This window comes from Acanthaster planci, linkage group LG04 (genome assembly GCF_054643075.1).
Source record: "Acanthaster planci isolate LZ-2023a linkage group LG04, COTS_SCS, whole genome shotgun sequence".
NCBI lineage: Eukaryota > Metazoa > Echinodermata > Asteroidea > Valvatida > Acanthasteridae > Acanthaster > Acanthaster planci.
Window position 1 is genome coordinate 12,257,609 of NC_141780.1, and position 19,720 is coordinate 12,277,328.

Below are 19,720 nucleotides of genomic sequence, written 5' to 3' on the forward strand. Positions count from 1 at the left end.
CCCCTGTGCTTTGTCATGGTTACTGCCTTAATTTGATTGAGCTACCTCCAATGTAGCGCCCAAACACCTTATCAACTTTTGTCATAAGCTCCTCAGAGTTATCCACGACATTTCTCTTTAAAAAACACGTCAGCATACTCGCCAAATGTCTGACATCTGTCGTCTGAGGCTTTCCCAAAGACTGGATGATAGCTACTGCTATATCCACCAGGTGGGTGGATAAATAAAAACAGGTGTTTTTGTTGGTCATAAAGAATATTTTATAGATGAGTATATAAAGTAAGTAAGCAATCAGTAAATTTATTTATCAGACTTTAGCACCAATACCATAAGAAAACAACACCGGCCAGCAAAGAAAAGCAAGGACATCGGGAGCATGAGTAAAGCTTCTAATTTTCGTCTCCCAACACCATGTTGAATGAGGCCGAAGACGCATTTGCTTTTGAATCCCTCCCCCACCCTAAAAAAAGTTGGGTACGCCGCTGATGAGTTCATGGACATCTACCACAATACATGTCTTCAGATCAGTGTCTGAAACATCTGGGGTATCTCAACTCTAAATGACAAGATGCTTAACAGCTCTGCTTTTGGGATCGAGTTCATTTCACCTCCAGGCTTTGCCAGGGACAGAGAGAGAGTTCATGCTTGAAGACAGTTGCTATTTAACGGCACTGAACACTTTGAACGGTCGCTGCCAACTTGCTACTATCTGCTTTGATGGTCTTCTGTATATTCTTCTTTGCTTTATAGAGATCAGCGAATGTTTTGGTGCGATGTTCTTACATTGCATTATGAAAGCCTACCATTTTCTCGATGAGATGTTGCCTTTTATTGTTGATAAACGCTCATTTCCTCGTTTCTTAGCTGTCAGAAAGTCCCCCACCATGCAGAATCTGTGGTTGGCAATGACACTAGAGGGATGTCCTTTCTGTTCCAATCCTCGGCATCAACGTGGTTTTCACTTGGGACACACCAATTCATTTCAGTTGAGTTTCTTGACATCATCAATATCCCACCTTATACTCATGAGAATAGGGCTTATTGTTGAGGAGGCCTTGTATGTCCCGGGGGATTTGTGACCCTTCTGACCACGTGATGCAAAATCTGTCTCTGGCTTGATCATTCTGCGTGATGCCAATTATACCGTTTTGCATTTTACAGGTCCTGTTTACCCACTAATCAGCTAGAACCTGGATTAAATAACTTTCAGATCTCTTCACAACAAAATTGCATGGATCTCCAGTGCTATTTTCTCCTGAAGTTTCATATCTGCGAGCTATACGTGTCCCCACCGTGCATAGTTTGTTTCGCCGAATAACCCATCTCACTCAGCTCATGAAGTGAAGGCGGATCACCCCCATGTCTGTTAAGCACAGTTTGAAGTTGGGATCGTTAAGATTTTTCTTGCTAACTCTTTGATCAGGTCTTGAATGATTTATTTATGCAGCTGATCCAACAGCAGCTTACTGCAGTGGAAAGTTCTTCAATGTAACAACTACTGCTCTTTCTATAACATTTCAGCCACAGTTTGAGCACGATGCATGACTTTTTGCCACATGTACGTGACCATTTCTAACAAGGACGGACTCAAACATAGCTCATTTTATGTTGTCTTTGCGTTTGATGATATACACTGGTTCCAAGGCTGTTGATAACAAAATTCAGGTGCATACAAAGTTTAAATGTTTCTGAAAAACAAACACAACTCGAACATTTATAGTACAGGAAGCACTTTCCCAAAGCTGATGGGGAAGGGCTGATAGTTTGGCACTGTGATTGGTTACATTGTGCACGAGGCTGTGACCGCGGGGTCATCACTTCCTGTTAGCGAAGCGTGGTTAAAAATTATTGGTTCGCCAATAGCAATGTTTTGGCGCGGACAAAGTGTCGGGGAACATTGACAGTGTGATCATTGTGTGGAACATATAATTTTTCTTCTAAGTATCACTGATCACGTATCTTTTGGCGATATATTTCAAATCGTTGGTTATCTTGATCAATGTTGGATGAACAATATTGTTGTGAGAATATTTTCTGAAAAAAATTGATAACCGCCGCTTATAATTATGTAACGCATTGAGCGAGTTCGCGCGCCTGGCGGAAATTTACTTACAATGCTCTGCGCGTCGTAACGACTTGCGGTCACAGGTCGTGCAGGATGTAGCTAATCACCGTGTGCAAAGCCATCAGCTCTTCCCAACGGGTTGCACTACACCAAATACGCGCCCATAGAAACAGTGCAAAATCAGTCGGAGCGAAATAGCGCCGTCTGTTGACTCTCGTGAAGAGATTGGCCTCCGTTTGTTCACTGGAAATTTAAGATTATGGCCAGAAGATGACTTTTCGTTTCATTTTCATGGGGGTTAGCCACGAAAAGCTTTTTATTCGCCTTTCAAGGAAGATACCCCAAAACAGTAGTAAAACAAAGCGCTCATTTCCGAATGTAGCCGTCTGCCTCTATCCAAAATAAGCCCACAATTTGGGGCTTTTTGTAAAAGAAATACCCCAAACTGGAAACTATCAGTCTCAAATTCGGGATTTATAGAAAAATTTCTATGATTCTTCCTGATTATGGTCTGTTTTGTAAAATTCCGTGGGATCAATATTAATGAGCTCGCGCGCATAAATACAACGATTTGGTGGAATGCACCCATCGTGGACGACGAGCTGAATGACCAAAAGGGACTTGTAAATTGCCAAAATGCGCGAACGTACCCAGGTTGAAGCCTGTGTGTGAGTGTGGTGGTCCCGCAGGAAAGGTGTCTCCTCGGATAAGTCACAACAAGATTTAAACATAATGTAGTTTTTGCACTCAAAGTTATTTGAGTCAGGCTAGTATAAAGGGACTCGAGTCGACTCATTTGCTTGAGTTTTTGCATGGCGAAGATACATTTTCTCACTGTACTAATATGCTTTCCGTACGGGGTCAGTTTTGACATGTATAGGCTACATCAGGTTTTGTTTATTTGTTTTTTAAATAAAAATGACCGTCCAGGTTTTAAAATCCATATCACAAAGATTCTTTACTGCCCCCAGAAAGGTGATACACGTAGGCTAGTAACATTTCGAAGGTATTCAGCGCTTAAAATGGCCCTCAATTGTTCCTGTCCCGGCAGAATGCGACACTGATATACACGTATATATGTACATTAATATGGACGGTTTTATGAGCTACACAAATACGATTGGCATAAAATGACTGCCAATTAAGCAAACTGTTTTTTCTACATTGCTCTGCAAAAGACTTCATGTAAATTTTCTCAGCTTTTTAATACTGTCAACAGTCTTAAACACAAATTTTAGCATGTGGTAAGGGTGCCACTAAAGTTAACTGTGTTTGCATACTGCACGGGCAGCAATAGGACCTCCTAAATTGGAGACGGATTTTCACCTTTTATATGTAAACCACATGTGATAAAGACCAAGACCTACTGTGAGTGCAGGGCTACATAACCTTGTAATAAAGATTTTAAAATTCATCTCTTCAAATCTTTCCATTGTATGTAGTATTTTCCCCACTAGGAAAGTTGCTTAAACCTGCATCCGCGTTTCTCTCACCCTGTTCGATCAGCTATTGTTTCTCTTTTTCCTTTCCTTTTTGCATCCTGGCAACTTAGCTTGTAAATCCTGGGCGAGCAAAAGCGGGATTCTTCTATCTTCTATCTTTGCCACAACGAGTAAATACATGTGTTTTTCGTTCTAATAAAAATTACCGAGCCAATTTTTTTTCGGAAAAAAAAGATGTTTTGTCTACATTGATTTTAATTTTCCTTCCTTCCAAGGACGTCTAAAACCCCCAAAGTGTAGCCTAACTCTTATTAAACAATGGCCATAAAGCTTCAACGGAAAAACTTCCAATATTTTGCCCCCAGGCAAGTTTGTCCCCTCTAATGTGGTTCTGGATCAGCCTTTGATATACCGATAATCTTATTATTAGCACTTCCACTACACAGCGATTGACGCGTTCACCCTGCCACTCATCATGTACTGACATAATTATGCCTCCTAGCTGTCCACAAGGATTTTGTGTTCACTGCATTTCCTAAATTCGTAGAAAGAACACTGTTGTCACCAGCGCCTTATACATAGATGAGCACAAGGAAATCTTCAGCCTTCCATTATTTACCAACCAATTAATTGGAGTTTTAAAATATTCTGGATACGAATTCTGTAAGCTCACCGTCCTCCTTTTGGATTAATTCCGTGTTTTGTTAATTACTGTTCAGTGGCGTAGCTAGGAATTTACTAGTGGGGGCACAAAAGGGCACCAGTATCTGGGGGGTATGGAATTCCGTATCTGCCCTCGCCCGTCGTCCGTCGCATTTTGCTTTTTGTTGTGTCCCAATTCTGCCATTTACCAGTTCCAAACATGCCATTTTCCATCGTGCGTCGTCCGTCGTGCGTCGCCCGTCGTGCGTCGTCCGTCGTGCGTCGCCCGTCGTGCGTCGCCCGTCGCCCGTCGTGCGTCGCTCGTCGTGCGTCGCCCGTCGTGCGTCGCCCATCAAATGGGTTGCATTGGACATGCAAAAGCCGTTGTTTAACAAATGACAATGTGATGATTCCATTCACTTCTAAAGATCTTTTCCGAATAAGGCAAGTACAAATCCCACCTGCAAAGCATATACTAGTCACATAATTAATTCCAATAATGCTAGACTACCCCTGCCCCTTGACAAGAAAATATCGCCTCTCTGAGAATTCAACCAAGTGTTTTTTGGGGAAAAACATTTTCAGCAAAAATTGTTCCGGGCAACTTATCCACAGTGTTATTCTAATTTGCATACTGTAAAAATGTGCCGACTTGTTTTCATCAAATTCCAGGAAGAAATCTGCCAACCGATACAGATATTATATCTTGTCCTCTCAATTTCACCTTGAAATCCAGAAATACTAGACGTGCTGTGGATAACAAACTGTTTATTAAATGTATTGTTAAGCGGCAATTACCACTTGGTTTAAGTTTCAGAAAATATGACGTGTTGGTTTTTGTGGGTGTGTATGCCATGGTGGATAGACCAATGAGAACAGGTTGTCCAGCACATCAGCATTATTTATGGGGCTAACAAGTAACGTTACTGTTTAAAAGACTTCAGTGAGCCAACCTGCAAATAAAGTCATGTCTAATTTGGAGTATACAGCAGATAGGTATACCCGCCCTCAAAATAATGTTGAATCAGTTCCTCTCTTATGAAAACTATTGGGAATCAAACATTGTATATAATCTATTATTTACATTCCGTTCTGTGGGATATTGTGCAGGGACAGACAGAAATATCACATAAGCTATAGACTTAAAGTCTGGCTGTTAACGAGTAAATTGAAGTTACGTCTAGAGTAACTAAGTTATCGAGAAAAACAATCTACCGTAACAAAAGTCTATTTTGTTGATTTATTTATGTAACCAAAATGGTGTTATTTCATATACACGTTACTTAGCCGATGTCAGGACATTATTTCTTCTTTCAATTGGCAGTGGAGTTTGGCGCAACTGCAAAAACGAATACATGTGCATCTTCTAGTTCTATTGCTAGAATGAGAGTCAGGCATGGTGGATCGATCGAACAAGGACATGTACAAGTGAAACGATCAACGGTCAAAGTTAAAAATACCACTGCACAATCATGACAAAAAACACGGGCGACGCACGACGGGTGACGGACGACGGGCGACGGACGACGGGCAACGGACGACGGACGACGGGCGACGCACGACGGACGACGCACGACGGGCGACGCACGACGGACGACGCACGACGGGCGACGGCAGATATGGAATTCCATAGGGGGGGGGCGACCAGCTTTCAGTGGCTTTTAGGAGCAAGATTTCGTTAGCCTTATTCAATATCCATTCATCCGTTTTTTCGGTGGGGGGTGTCACAGCTACCCCCCCCCAAGTCACTGTAGCAAGAATTTTTGCGGGTTAGTGTTTGCCCCCCAGACAACTTCGACACAAAAGATTCAAATATAAATCTTCTCTTAAATTTAAATAAATTTATTATGACGTATAACTTACAACTAAATTCTATGGTACAACAAAACACACCAAATTAATTATCTGTTAGTATCTACAAATATTTACAAAAGTTAATAATGGAGCATTTCACGTAAGACCGAATTATGTCTATAATAGTCCGCGTTCGGAACACGAAGCAAGGTGTATAACTGAAAGAAGTTTAAATGGCTTCTGCATTGACTTCTTACTTGTAAAGAAATAAAGAAAATTATAATCATTTATTTTGTTTAATCCTTCGCTTATTAATTATTGAAACCTCACTAAGCCGGCAATCAGATTGAGAAAAAACCTCATTTATGTAGGGCCCACCGCGAGTAAGATACGCTTTCCGCGTCAAAGGCCGTCCCTTTGCCCGAACCGTCGGCCTGAACCTTGCGCCAGAACCTCTGAATAGGTAGCCGGAAAAGTGTCGGCGACGTCACGCTTGGCTAGGTTCTTAGTGGCGGTGACAGTCGGTGTTCCGGCTCGCCTACAGCCAGCCTCCGGCCTGTCTGCCCCAGGCAGTCGGTAGGGCAATGGAGATCACAATTCGGCACTTTAATCACTAGGGCTAATGGCTCATGCAGCCCTGGATGCCATATGAAATATGTAACGTACATTCGGATAATAATTCAAAAGCCTAGATTAATGCCGATTGAGGTAGTGATAACATTAAATACAAACAATTGCATGTATACGGATCGCCTAAAGACATCGCCCCAAAGTTACTGGATCATACCACAAATTTAGTCCACTTAGTCATTATGTAATAAAGAAATATTTATAATATCCCCATAAATCAGCTCCTGATTGAAAACAGTGCATCCTCTGTGGTCACTTAGATCGACTGGAAGTGGTACACGTACTCAACTAAAATTTATAACACAGGAAATAACAGAAAATTTCATAAAATCAGAACCTCAAACTTACGGTATGTTGGCAGATCGGATGCCTGGCTCTCTCGGAGACCATCACCGTACCGAGACTTGGTTTTCCGGTGGAAAATTTTAGAAATTTTGCTTATAGCAAAAATACTGCAGCCTTTATGTCCAGGCGATCAGTGGCAAAAAGCGCTTTTTCAAAATTTGCAGGGTGCAAGTCACACGTCGAAGGCATTAGAAAAAAAAAACAGTGTCGCGTAAAATAATAAAGAGACGAGACTTAACCTATGTATTATTTATTTACACGACAGGGCACTACAGGTACGAACGGTACACGCAAAGTACAACACACGGACGTTGACAAACACAAATCAAACCTGCTAGAGACACTGCGTCCATATTATAGTCCATATATAGGAACATCTAACCACCTTTGTTCAAGACGGCTCTGTTAAGCTCATTTTTAATTAAGTGTCCTTTGAGGCATTTTAATTGGGGCAGAGTCAATATTGAACAGTAACAGTGGCGTAGCCACCGGGAGGCCTGGGGGCACGTGCCTCCCCACAAATGCTTCATGAAGCATGAAGTAGGGTTCTTGTTTGCTGGGGCAACGCTGACGGGGTGGGGGCACCGGGGAATTTGTTATAGAGATTATAATGAATGATTAAGTTTATTGAATGTAACCCTTTCTGTCCGAAGTTTGTTCACTGTCTTCCGGAGAGTGACATCACGGTAATGTTTCCAGGAGAGCTCTTTCTCGAAATTGACTTGGAGTTCATGCACGCTGGCATACGGCGTCACCTGTCGTCAAGGATGATATAGAACAAGCCAAACTGTGATCCTACACAAACAGGGCTCACTGCATCTTCTCCATAAATGTCGTGTATCTCTTCCGCCATGCCTTCCATTGATACCAGAACCCCCATAATGTAATTGTCATTCATATCATCATTATTGTTTACTCTCATCAATATCGCCTTCGACGATTTCGTCAATCATTATCATCGTCAATCATATTCGTCATCGAAGTCGCCGTAACCTTCCACATGCCCAGCACACCCTCCCTTCAAAAAATCTTATCTTTTCTTTTCCACACCCGTGTAAATGATAAAAAATACCTACCGTAAGTCTGATTTGATGTATGAGATGCTCCGGCGCGTGCTCCAGAAAGAACTGCTTGGAGAGAACCACGCATTCCGCTCCATTACTGACAAGACTCACACTGGGTTGATCAGTGAACATAAGCTCAGCTAATCCCTGTGTTGGTCAAAGTAAGTTACAATTCGTTTGTCAGTTTTCTAAATGACAACTTGATAAAAATGGAAAAATACCGATATAAATGTTAGACGTACAGTCGGCTCTCACTTACGAAAGCACCCCCTTTGACAAGTATCTGGACGCAGACAAATACTGGGGATGCACTTGAATCGTTGCTCAAAACCGTATTAACCTGTAAAGATTGAAAATTGTTGCTTTTAGAAACAAAAATGTCATTTCTTTAAAACGACCAATTTCTTTCTTTGACAAGAAGTTGCAAGTGATTGGCACTGAAGCATTATCATTCCCGTTTGTAAGTTTTCTTTTGCTGTATTCAAAGCGTTGAAATGAAAGGAAATGATATACTGTCCAACTCGAGACAGATTAGAACTGGCCAGTTGGGTTCGAGGAGCTTTGATCGTAATGTAGGGCAGCATTTTGACACTGTGAACTTTCAACACCGTGAAAATGCAGTTTTACCATTAAATCACCGTGAATTTTTTGTCAAGGCAATGTAAGCCCGTTTTCACGGTGGAAAGTTGATCAGCTTGGGAGCGGATTAGCTCACAACAGTTTCACGGACTTTTCACGTCAACATATTGGTAGCTTATGGTCCTATTGTTATCCATAACGGTACACTAGTCCAGCTTCCCACCGTGGAAGGTGTGAAAACAGCGGATTAACTGTCGAAGTGTAATAAAAGATTAGTGTGATAGACAGCCAGAAATTAGCCCAGCAGTTACCAACAAGAGGAGCGATTGAATACCCCTGTTTAGGTGTGGGCCTACGGGAACCAGCGGAAACCTTGCACGAAGCAATATTGCGTGCGTGTTTTCGAAACCGTGATAGTGAAATGCGAATGGAACTTGTGAAAACCACAAAATTTTCTTTCCACATGTTGTGAATGTAAAGCAGGTGTTCTGTGAGGGAAAGACAGGATTGATTTTTCCTTTTTTGAGCTGTGAGAAGAGATGGATACACGTGCGATGGCTCAAATTTGCCGGATGCAGCTGAAAAGTTGATAAGCACATTTTGCTTATGTAGAACCATGGAGGAAGGACACAAGTTTTTTTTCAGCCCTAAAATGTGAAATGATTCATAAAATTCCACGAAACTTGGTGTTAGATGTCACAACACCCCCCCCCCTTGACCACATACAGGAGACATATGAATATTTCCAACTTTTGTGGGCAAAAGGCACATTGAGTGGCGAAGTTACCACATCGAATTATGGAATTGCCAAAAGACTGTGAAACTGTATACAAAGTGGTGGAATAACAAAGCCGACAATGTAGCATCAGAGCGAGCGAGGATAGCAACGGTGTGTACATCATTGTCCAATCCAGCATCGTGCATGGACAGGGTCTGCCCGTAACGTTTTTCTCACTTGCCAGCCGGACCAGCAGTGATGGCTTTTTACTAGTCCATAAGCAGAATCTTAACTAGTCCGCGTCTTCCCCCAAATTTCAACATTCTTTTTTGCACTAATGTTTTCTGCTCCAACATCAGAGTCATGCATAACAGTGTGTACTCGGTGCTGACTGTTGTTTAATTGTCGATGAGTAATCATAAATGGCCATGGGAATTATGAATTTCCAGAATATTCATGAGTATAACTCTACTCAAGCAAATAAAATATAAAGCACATATAATCACAGAAAATTGAAATAAATGTTTCTGCGAGGTGACATAATTTGTGGGGAGTCGTTTTGCTGAAGCCCATACAATGTTCTCATTCAGCTACAGGCCATGAAGTAGTGTATGAACAACCTGGCTGGGGTTACAAGTACATTGCAAGGATGCAAACATTGTAATTGGGGTGTCCAGTGTACATTTACACCTATCACCACAACAGTAAGAAGACAGGTAATGGTACTTGTTATGAGGGATTCACATAATAGGTCCGTAAAGCATTTAAAGGATTAGCCCCACCTCAAAGTTAATGAGGAAGGTCCCCTAGATAGGCTCACTGCATTTTCACGGTGTTTTCACTTGACCTCAAGGTGTCGGCAAGGGGTCACATCCGGAATGATTTTCACGGTGTTTTCATCATGTGAACTGCCATGAAGTTGCAGTGAAAAAACAATTTCACAGTGAAACTGCAAATTAACTGCAAATTCATGGTGCTGATATTCACAGTGTGAGGGGCTGCAATGGAAGATTTGGTATGAACGTACTAGACGAGCATTTAGATCATCTGCAAATGTACGACGTGGTCCGTAAATGGCCCTCTGGTATTCATCCTCTGTAAGAAATAAAGTAGAATGTGTGTGAAAATGAAATCCTTCATTCATTGCAATTCATTCGAAATAATAAGTCAGTAACATTTCCCTAATTTCTCTACGAAAATAACCTTTAGGCCCACTATAAATACTCTGGAACTTCATAAACCCGTGTAATTATCGGCTGAAAACTCACCTTTATCATCTGTCGCAGCATGCTGAAAGTAGGGAGAAAGGAACCTCACGATAATAAGAAATTACAACTTTTACATTTTAACCATGAAACTGTGCACTGTTAAACGTAATTCTACACAACTAAATGTTAAGTTCAAAAATTACTTTCAATTTCATTTTTTAGGCCTTGTATGTACATCTGATGTTGCCAAGGATTGAAGTAACTTTGTTCTTCAATGTGTGATGCCAGTTAAAAAGGTTATCAAAAAGCAGAAGAGTTCATAAGGTTTGAACCTGGAGTTCAAACGACCTTCCCCCTCTTCCTTGTTAAATGCCTCTTTTCTCACGTTCAAATCCTCTTCCTCCTGCTTCGGCATTGACGCATCGATGATTTTCCGTGACTCCATAGTGTCCATCATTGTCACATGACGGTCTGCATAGTCATGCTCCTCGCCAGGTTCTCTCAGTAGCGGCAGGTCCAAACCACGGCGGCTTAGAGATGGTCTGGTCGTCTGGAGGTTGCGCACCTTTTTTTGAAGGAATGAATTCTCCTTCTGTACGATCCTTGCTTCGTGACAGGATGGTGTCATGTCGTGAACTCGCTCAATGGTTTCTGAGACTGTGTTTAACAAAATAAACAGCTGACAGTGTGGAAACTCGAAAACAGCAATTAACAACCCCCCAGATTGCATCTGATTGTTTCTTTTGCGATGTTCATATTATTAAAAAAAATAGGAAAAGAATACATAAAGATTTTAGTCATTTTACCGCAGTCCAGTCGCTTAAAAATACCCTACGTGGGTTATAACCACAATACGCAGTACAAAATTAACCACTATTTTGCCCTAAACTTTGGATACAAATACATGGGAACCGAACCCTCTTTGCGTAAATGTTCAAGCTAACATGTCCCTTTCTGTCTTTTCCCATATCTTAAAAATTACCTTTCTTGCCTTTGTGCTTGCAGGACATCGCATTGGTGTTGGCTTTGCTCAATCTCATGACCACGGAGCAGCTTCCCTGACAAAAGCAATATTTTAACGAGAAAGTAACAGGAATTTCTCTGGCAAATAATGTTTTGATTAATTATTGCAATCTTCTTAGTTTTCTATTAGGTTTTAGACAGGATATATTCTTGGCCCAAGACTAATTTTGGAATATCCCCTTTTAACGCCCACACACACGGACGAACAAACAGTGGAAATATCCAGGCTTAAGTCGAGCCTAGAGCATCGTGCTGTGCCAGATACAAAGACCCAAAGACTTGTGTCATCAAAATAAACAGACAATAAAAAAGGAAAGAATGTATCTAACCGATTTGACGATGTAGATCCAGTCTGAGTACTTGCTGTCTCTCACCAACACTGTACCTCTTCTGGAAAACAAATTACATATTCTTGTAGGTGATCTTACGCTAGTGATTTCTTGTAAAGCTTTTTGGGAAGCAATATTTTAAAACCCCCACTGGCGCTGGGATTTAGTAAAGTTTTTTAAGAATGTATGTGATTGAATTTATTTGAAGAGAAACACCCCCCCACGGTAACAACATCCATGTTTGAGTGGCTTTAACTCAGGATACGTAAACCCTCACAAGGAAGCAAATAAACAGGAAGTGCTTCATTCACAAAATTTTGAAGAAGAGGTTGAACCCCCAGTGCCTTTTAAGGACGTTAGGGAGGGGCAAAAACTGGAGGGGTAATCAAACTCTTGGTGGCGCTGTTAATTACAGCGGTCAAAATGTCGGGGTCCGAATGTCGCCCGTATCATATAGCCTACTTCACTGCTTAAAGGTCAGTACAAGAAATTCTAAGCTGTTTGGTAAGCGTAATAAGGAAAATACTTTGAATGCGTCTAGATTGCCTTTTGGAAATCAATATAGCTATTTACCCGTTTTTTCAACTGATCAGTTTGATCTTTGGCGATACTTATATCAAATATCAATCAGTGATTAAAACTTACCTGAAGAAATTAAAGACACATTGCTTTGGTTGTAGATCCAACAGCTGTATTGGCCACCCTTTCAAGAAATCAATGCTCCTGAATGGAAGAAAGAAATGAGTCAAAGCCATGTGTAGTCAGTATAAATAGCGAAAGAAATATCGGCAGTGAAACGCTCAAATTCAGTGTATGTTGGTCTTTACCGATTATCGTTTTAGTTTTTGGAATTTATGATAACACAATACCTGGAGTTTGTTTAATTTGTATTTTCGAGAAAACACCACACCATACTATGTCTGCGCAGAGCTCTCACCGTATGAAGGCTAAGTGATCCGGATCAGTAAGTCGTTTTACTCCCCCTGACATAAAGATCCTCATAAAATCCTGCATATTTAAATATAGCAAAGGTTCACATTAGAAATAGCGACAAATTGGTATTCTCAACTAAACAGTGTGCTATTAAGCTCATAGGCCTACAAGAAAATCAACCTAAGTCGCATTTGGACCGGCGCCACCCAGTATTTGTGACTGCTCATGCTGGTTCATGTAGTATAATAATCAGATAGTCCTCAAGCAGGAGTTTGGTAAAGAGTGACCTTTATCTGGATTGTTTAAGAAAAAGAACTACAGCACCTATCACTACCTCTGTACTTTGCTTCTGATAATACAGATGTTGTTTCCCATAGCTGGTGTCTTTTGAAAGATTTCCCTGTTGTTGGCGGAACATTCGGACGATCTGAAATTTGTTCTGGCTCTGACCGATTTCAAAAAGGTCTGTGGTTTACTGAAGAACAAAATTTGAAGTTGCACATTGCGGGAGAAATGCACTGATACCGGTACTATACCTGAGTAGAAATGACAAGCAGTTGCAGATTCTTGCGGGATGTGACGGTTGAAGTTCGTCTACTATCATTTAGTATTGCTAGCTCCTAAAAGTGTATCACAGTCGAAATTTTCCAGTCATAAGCTTCTGTATAACTTTACCATGATTTCTCTGTTCATACCTGCACACGTACATGGAACGTCATATGATTCCAGAGGGACTTTTTGCATTATAAAGCATTGTTCACGGGGTTTATGCTCTGCGTTTGGTGAATATCACTCGAAGAATGAATTTTTTGAAAATAGAATGGGCACGGTAAATTTGTGGACGTTGAAAATAAGGAAATGCGGCGGTGATACGAGCAACTATTTCATGGGCGTAAATCCTAGGGGAAAGGGGTATATATCCTCCCAGTTTTTGAGGGAGTGGGCTATTGAATCATCCCCCTTTTTGTGGTGACTCAAAAATAAAGCGGATTGTGAAGAATATGTTAAACTTTCGAAGACTGAAATCACTCATAAAAGGGAAAACAGATTTAAAAAAACCATAAGTATGCCATTCATAATGCATGGTAGAGATGTGCATCAATATCATGAACATCGACCATAATATAGAGTCATATTGTGTCACTCACCCCCCCCCGCTTTACAGATTTTCATGGCTGGACAAATCATTCATTACCTTTCCCCATACCCCCCATTTTCAGCACAGATTTATGAGACTGAACCATTTACGGCTACTGTGAGTTAAAACTTACACCAAAGCTGTCTCCTCTTTTCAAGATGGCGACAGTCCGTTGTGTTAGCCTTCCTGGTTCCATCACAGTGACCACAACTGCATTAAATAGTGAATGAACTAATACAGAATCTTGTTTCATAATTATTGCTGGTTTATTACGTAATTGAGATTACCTCTGCAACACACGAGTGGATTGACATGAAGTCTTCAGGTTTGAAAAGATAACACTCTAAGCTTTGATTTGATTCCCCAAATCTACAATATCTAACTAATGTTTTTGAGACGTTAAAATGTTCCTTATGGATCTTAAAGATCTGCAAAGGCACCAAATGGTTAAATAGGTAGTTTGTTTTTAGCATACCGTCAATGAAAAACATATAGGCTTTTTGGGATTACAGAACCCATCGTTTTCCAAGCATGCATTTCCCACTTCTCAAGTAGTTGGGAGGGAGATGAACAGAGGATTACTGACCAAAATGTCGAAACTTTCTATGACAACTGGCTCTTCTCAGAGCCTACACCTCCCTACAAAAGAGATGCAAGTATACTTTGGGGTCAACTTTCATCCTGCTGTGTCATATAATTAATCACCAAATTTACATGCACATTATAGACATTTTCTGCCTATTAATTCCCTGGGTTCAGTCTTGTGTACTTAAACAACATACTCTGACTCACGAGTTTAAACCTTCACATTTTCTTCACAGAAGCCAGATAGTGCCAAGGGATAGAAGTTAGACCCTTGCTTGAAGAGCACGTTATATTTTTGTAATCATTTTGTGTCAGCCGCCATTCTTTCATTTGCTTTCACAAAGTGAAAGAAACTTGGAAATGCAATAATTTCATCCAGAGTTTTTCCAGCCGTTTCATCATTTTTGACTCAAACAACCATTGTCCAAGTTTCGAAGCAGAATGTTGCTTACTTTCCGTTTTAATCATAAATAAATATTGTGACAAAAGGCCCAATATCTGTGTGTGGTTCTTTGTTTTTACAATATGACAAAAGTCATCTGGTTAGCAGGGCGAAAAGGGGACCATACTGTTCTACACGAGTCAAAATGTACATGCGTGCAAACGATGTTGAGAAAGAACACAAGCATGCGCACGTGTTGAAATGTGACAATGCTCATTTATCGCGAATACAGGCTATGTCTTCTACGAACGCGAAGTTGCAAAACTCTGTACAGTGTAATACAGAAAAACAACAAAAGCCTCTACATTTTGCTGTTTTTCACGAAGTGAAAAAATTTCATTTATAAGTTACTGAGATCATTCCTCTGTACGTCTAAAATGTGGAGTAGCGATGAACAAGTTTACATTTCATGACGATGTAAACTTTCCCAAATCTGTAACAATAAACTAGTCAAAAACCAGTGAATGGCTTATTTTTGCATGCAGTCATCTCGGAATGTCCATTTTACAAGATACTGAAGTTTTTGTTTCTTAAGTAAGATTTGAAGCTCTGCATGGTGGGAGTGTTAAACAAAAAAGGCTTGCGGGTACACCATGTGGGAAATATATCTTTTGTGAAGAGGTGTGGTTCTAAAAAGAACCGGTGAGAGCAGGTCTCGACGTTTCGGCCAGTGTGCTATGGCCTTCCTCAGGAGAGAGTTTCTCTCCTCAGGAAGGCCAGAGCACACTGGCCGAAACGCCGAGACCTGCTCTCACCGGTTCTTTTTAGAACCACACCTCTTCACAAAAGAGATATTTCCCACATGGTGTACCTGCAAACCTTTTTTGTTTTTGTTTCTTGTTAAATTACAGACATACTATCAAGCTATCTGTCGGCCGTCACATAATTTTCTGGCGGCCACCTCTTATTATCTGGCAGCTGTCACTTCAGGCGATTGAAGTTCAGGCATCCAAAGAGGATTACAGAGCTTTTAAGCTCTACTCTAATATGTTTCTGTGTAGTAAGTGGCGGCTACCAGAAATTATTCAAGTGGTGGCCGGCAGACAATTATGCGGTGGCCGCTAGGTAATAAGTAGTGACCGTGAAAAATGGTGGCAAAAACATATTCACCCTCTGTTAATAGTTTGCGTCCTGTCCATTGGCAGAATTCAACTTCCATATTTGTTACTTCACTAACCTGAGCCAGAGCAAATGAAGTAGAACGCTTGAGGTTTGTGTCCTTCTCTGATGATGACTCGGTTTGGCCCGTAAGCCTCGTACCAACCAACCCTAGCCAGACTTTTCTGCATCCGTACAGGGTATGCTGCTATGGCCTTTAACCCACAGATAGCAATTTGAACCTGCGAAGGAGAACGTGCAGTGAGTAAAAGTCATCATTTTTACATTATGTAATATGTTATTGTCTCAAATCGGGGAATTAAATCTAAAGGTACAGTTCATCATTTGTAAATTTTATTATGTTCCTTTGAGGCACCAAAATTACCACAAGATAATTTGGCCTGATATTAGCCTATGTGACGGACACATCAGGAGGGCGCTTTTTGGTTTTGGTAAAATCTTTCGTGTTTGCTCAAAATTTTGCCTCTTCAAATAGCGCCCTCTCGTTGTGTCTGCCGTACGTCAAATAGGCTTATGGTGCGTCCTGGATAACATGTAATACATGGCCACTCAAATAAATATAAGTCCATTTGAAAATATTCAAGCACTTTTGGAATTACATTACCTCATGTAAGGTCAATGTTTGACGGGTTCAAACCACGTTTCCATTTCAGTGTCAAATTTGTGGAACACTTCAAGAGTTATCCCACTATCAACTCTCTTCGTAATACGCCACTGATATTGGCATCAGAGACAAACATTATAAAACTTTTTTAATGAAAAAGTAGAAAGAGAACTATAAATTTATTTTTAAAAATTGAGGCTTTATATTGGAAGCATCAGTTTGTTCAAATTTGTGACAATATGATAGTCAGTTTTAAATTACATTCTCACATAATGTATCTCTTGTACGCTTCGTTCATCTGGAGGGGCTTGTAGAATTTTCTGTGCCTCTTGAGGAAGTAGTTTCTGCAGTCATACAAAGAACATTGTTGTCAACAGCCTTTTCGGGTGAGAAAGTACTCATTATTTAAGGTCCGGAGGACGCAGGCAGCTTTCATACCAATGAGCCTGGTATTAATTTCTGAACCTATATACTACCACGCACATTCTGATTTCAAATTGGTGAATGAGCTGTAAGTAGTTGGTGGTGCTATAAGACACAAACTATATGATTATTCATTTCAAAACATTGGAAAGTCGCTGAAAAACTGCATTGAAGTTGCGAAACTGTGATGGACGTGTACAGTGTATAAACACTACTATACATCCAATTACTGTCAATTTGAATTTGAATTCTAGAGATTCTAGAAAATAACATTTTCAAATGGATCAAAAATTTTCTATTTAAACGAACTCGCTAATTTTTATCATCACCTTTAATTTGACAAATCTTTGAAAACATTATTACACATGCTGAGCCCGAATTAAAGTCTACTGTCAGAAAAACGCTTGTACCCATGGGAGTCACTAACTAGTGGATAATTTTTCATGACGCAGGTGTCACTGTCAGCCTGTACTCAACCCTAGCCGAATGATCCAGACTCAGCCATAATTAAGGGGGGGGGTAGTCACCTGTTTCTTGGCTTTGAATTGCGTGACGTCGAACAAGACGTCAGTGCTGTCACGTGTAGAATCTACTTGGGCGAAGGAAAGATGAGCCGAATCACTGATTGAGAAAAATAAACAAAAACCATGGCTTTGATTTCTTATTATTCAGTATCGATGTCTTTGTGATATTTCATTCGACTTCGTGAAAAATAAGGGGTGACAGCATTACAATTTTTGTTAACAGTGAAATGAACTTATTTAAACAAACCTGACTTCAATGTAATGCATACGGCATATACGTCGAACCAAGATAGCGAGCCACGCCACTCGGCGAAATTTTTGGTAAAGCATTTTCTGAAAAAGAAAAGATGACAGAGTTTATAAGCTGATATCGGCCTTTGCTATTAAACACTCTAAAAAAAACCTCCCAGGTCGACCTGGAATTGGTGTCCCGTTGGGCCTGACTGTTTATGGGGTCAAAAATCGACCCTCTCCAGGTTCTTCTGAGTGCATCAGACCCCTTTCTGATTAATTTTAACGCCCAAAAAGGGACATCTTTTGGCCAGGCTCAACGGGACCTCAATTCCAGGTCAATCTTACCCGGGAGCTTTAAGAGTGAAGCCAGTGAAAAGTTTAGCTGTGATAATTTTTTTTAAAATGAAGACTCCACAGTGTTCATTACGGAAGCGTATAAGGGCCACTTGCAATGAATTAGTATCTCGCCGCGGCGAGATAACTCGAAAAAAAAATTTTTTTGGCAAGTGGCCCTTATACGCTTGTATAGTTCATCAAGTAGTAAATTTCGAGGATTTTTAAATTCAAATGCAAAAAAAGAGAAGTAGTTCGTTTTCTGGTATTACAAAGGAAATGTGACGATACCTCCTTCCTCTAGGCTACCGAAGAGCTAAACCGTGTGCTGGAAATTGAGTTTACCAGTGACTTTGCTCTTGCAGTCTTTTAAAATTTGACGAATTCAAATTCAACATACCTTTCTGTCATTTCTCCACTTTCGTAACTTCCTTCTTCTGAGAGTTATCTCGGCTGTTGTCATTCCAACGGCTGTGGAGTCTGTTGAAGGAGTCTTTAGGGCAACAGCACCTTCAGCTCCAAGACCACTTGAGTTGCTCATGACTTTATTAACAGCCGCTTGCCAGTGGATTTTAGCCACGTTTGTAGAGTTCCTGTTCTGGGTCGGCGGTACCAAGGATGATGAAGTGGATGGATCGGGTAGGTTAGGAAGTGGATGGGAAGTTCTTGGACTTCTTCGTCTTCCTTTCCGCGCCTGATTGAGTATATCGACCGTTGCCAGCATGCTTTGATATCGTCGCTGCGGGTCAAGAAAGGAGGATACCGTTTCGCGAATGGGATCCATTGCACTGCCAAGTGTTGGACGTGTAATGAACCAAATCGGCTTTATGACTCAACAGCCGAGGCTTCTGACTCCAAACTCTGGTTACTATGGTCGGTCATTTGCTGATAATATTGATCTTGTCTGTTGCCTTATCATGTGCTTTACTAGTTTGGTCAATCACCCATTTGATGTTCACTCGCAAAGAGCTAAAAATATCTCTTGTGATTCCTCTTTTATCGCTATCCAGTATTGTATACAAAACGCTCTACATAGCAGATGCAGACGATAAGTAGGGATATCACTATGGTGTTGATATTTTATTCCGAGATAAATTACACAGGCTAATAACAGCTATGATAATCTGTCTGTTGGGCCGCGTGCCTTTGGCGAGGAAGCCACTGATATCTGCTATTACATCCGATAAAAGAGCTGAATAAATTTACTAATCACCCCCACAGACCGTTTGAAGGAAAATCTATCTGATCGAAGTCCATCTTTTATGACCATTACACAGTAAAAGCGCACAGTTTAAAAACGTTTGGGGAGGAATGGTAGGTTTTGTCTAAACGCCCAAAGCCAAAAGCAAACAGTTTTCTGCACTCATTTCCCGGCCTTTGGGTGCAGGTATATACAGTCTTGGTTTCAAAGCAGACCATGCCATGTTTTTCTCGTAGCGCTTATCGCAAGCTTGCCCTCATAACATCTCCAAGCAGAGGGCGCTATCACCACTATCCAGAGAATAATGGAAGGCATGCAGTCGCTATAGGAACCCTTCCAAGAACG

The 19,720-nt window shown here is 40.8% G+C and overlaps 1 protein-coding gene across 1 annotated transcript; it reads right to left on the reverse strand.

The window, feature by feature from the left end:
* Positions 1–6,059: 6,059 nt before the first annotated feature.
* On the reverse strand, positions 6,060–18,972 carry LOC110984907 (uncharacterized). Its single transcript, XM_087136369.1, has 17 exons — positions 18,575–18,972; positions 17,855–17,940; positions 17,611–17,704; positions 16,930–17,004; positions 16,115–16,277; positions 14,044–14,120; positions 13,309–13,392; positions 12,777–12,847; positions 12,485–12,562; positions 11,840–11,900; positions 11,470–11,545; positions 10,873–11,144; positions 10,548–10,569; positions 10,307–10,374; positions 8,242–8,322; positions 7,995–8,129; positions 6,060–7,673 (listed from the first exon to the last, which is right to left on the reverse strand). Exons 1-17 carry the CDS (start codon positions 18,956–18,958, stop codon positions 7,524–7,526), a joined length of 1,977 nt encoding a protein of 658 aa, XP_086992495.1. The 5' UTR covers positions 18,959–18,972; the 3' UTR covers positions 6,060–7,523.
* Positions 18,973–19,720: the final 748 nt, after the last annotated feature.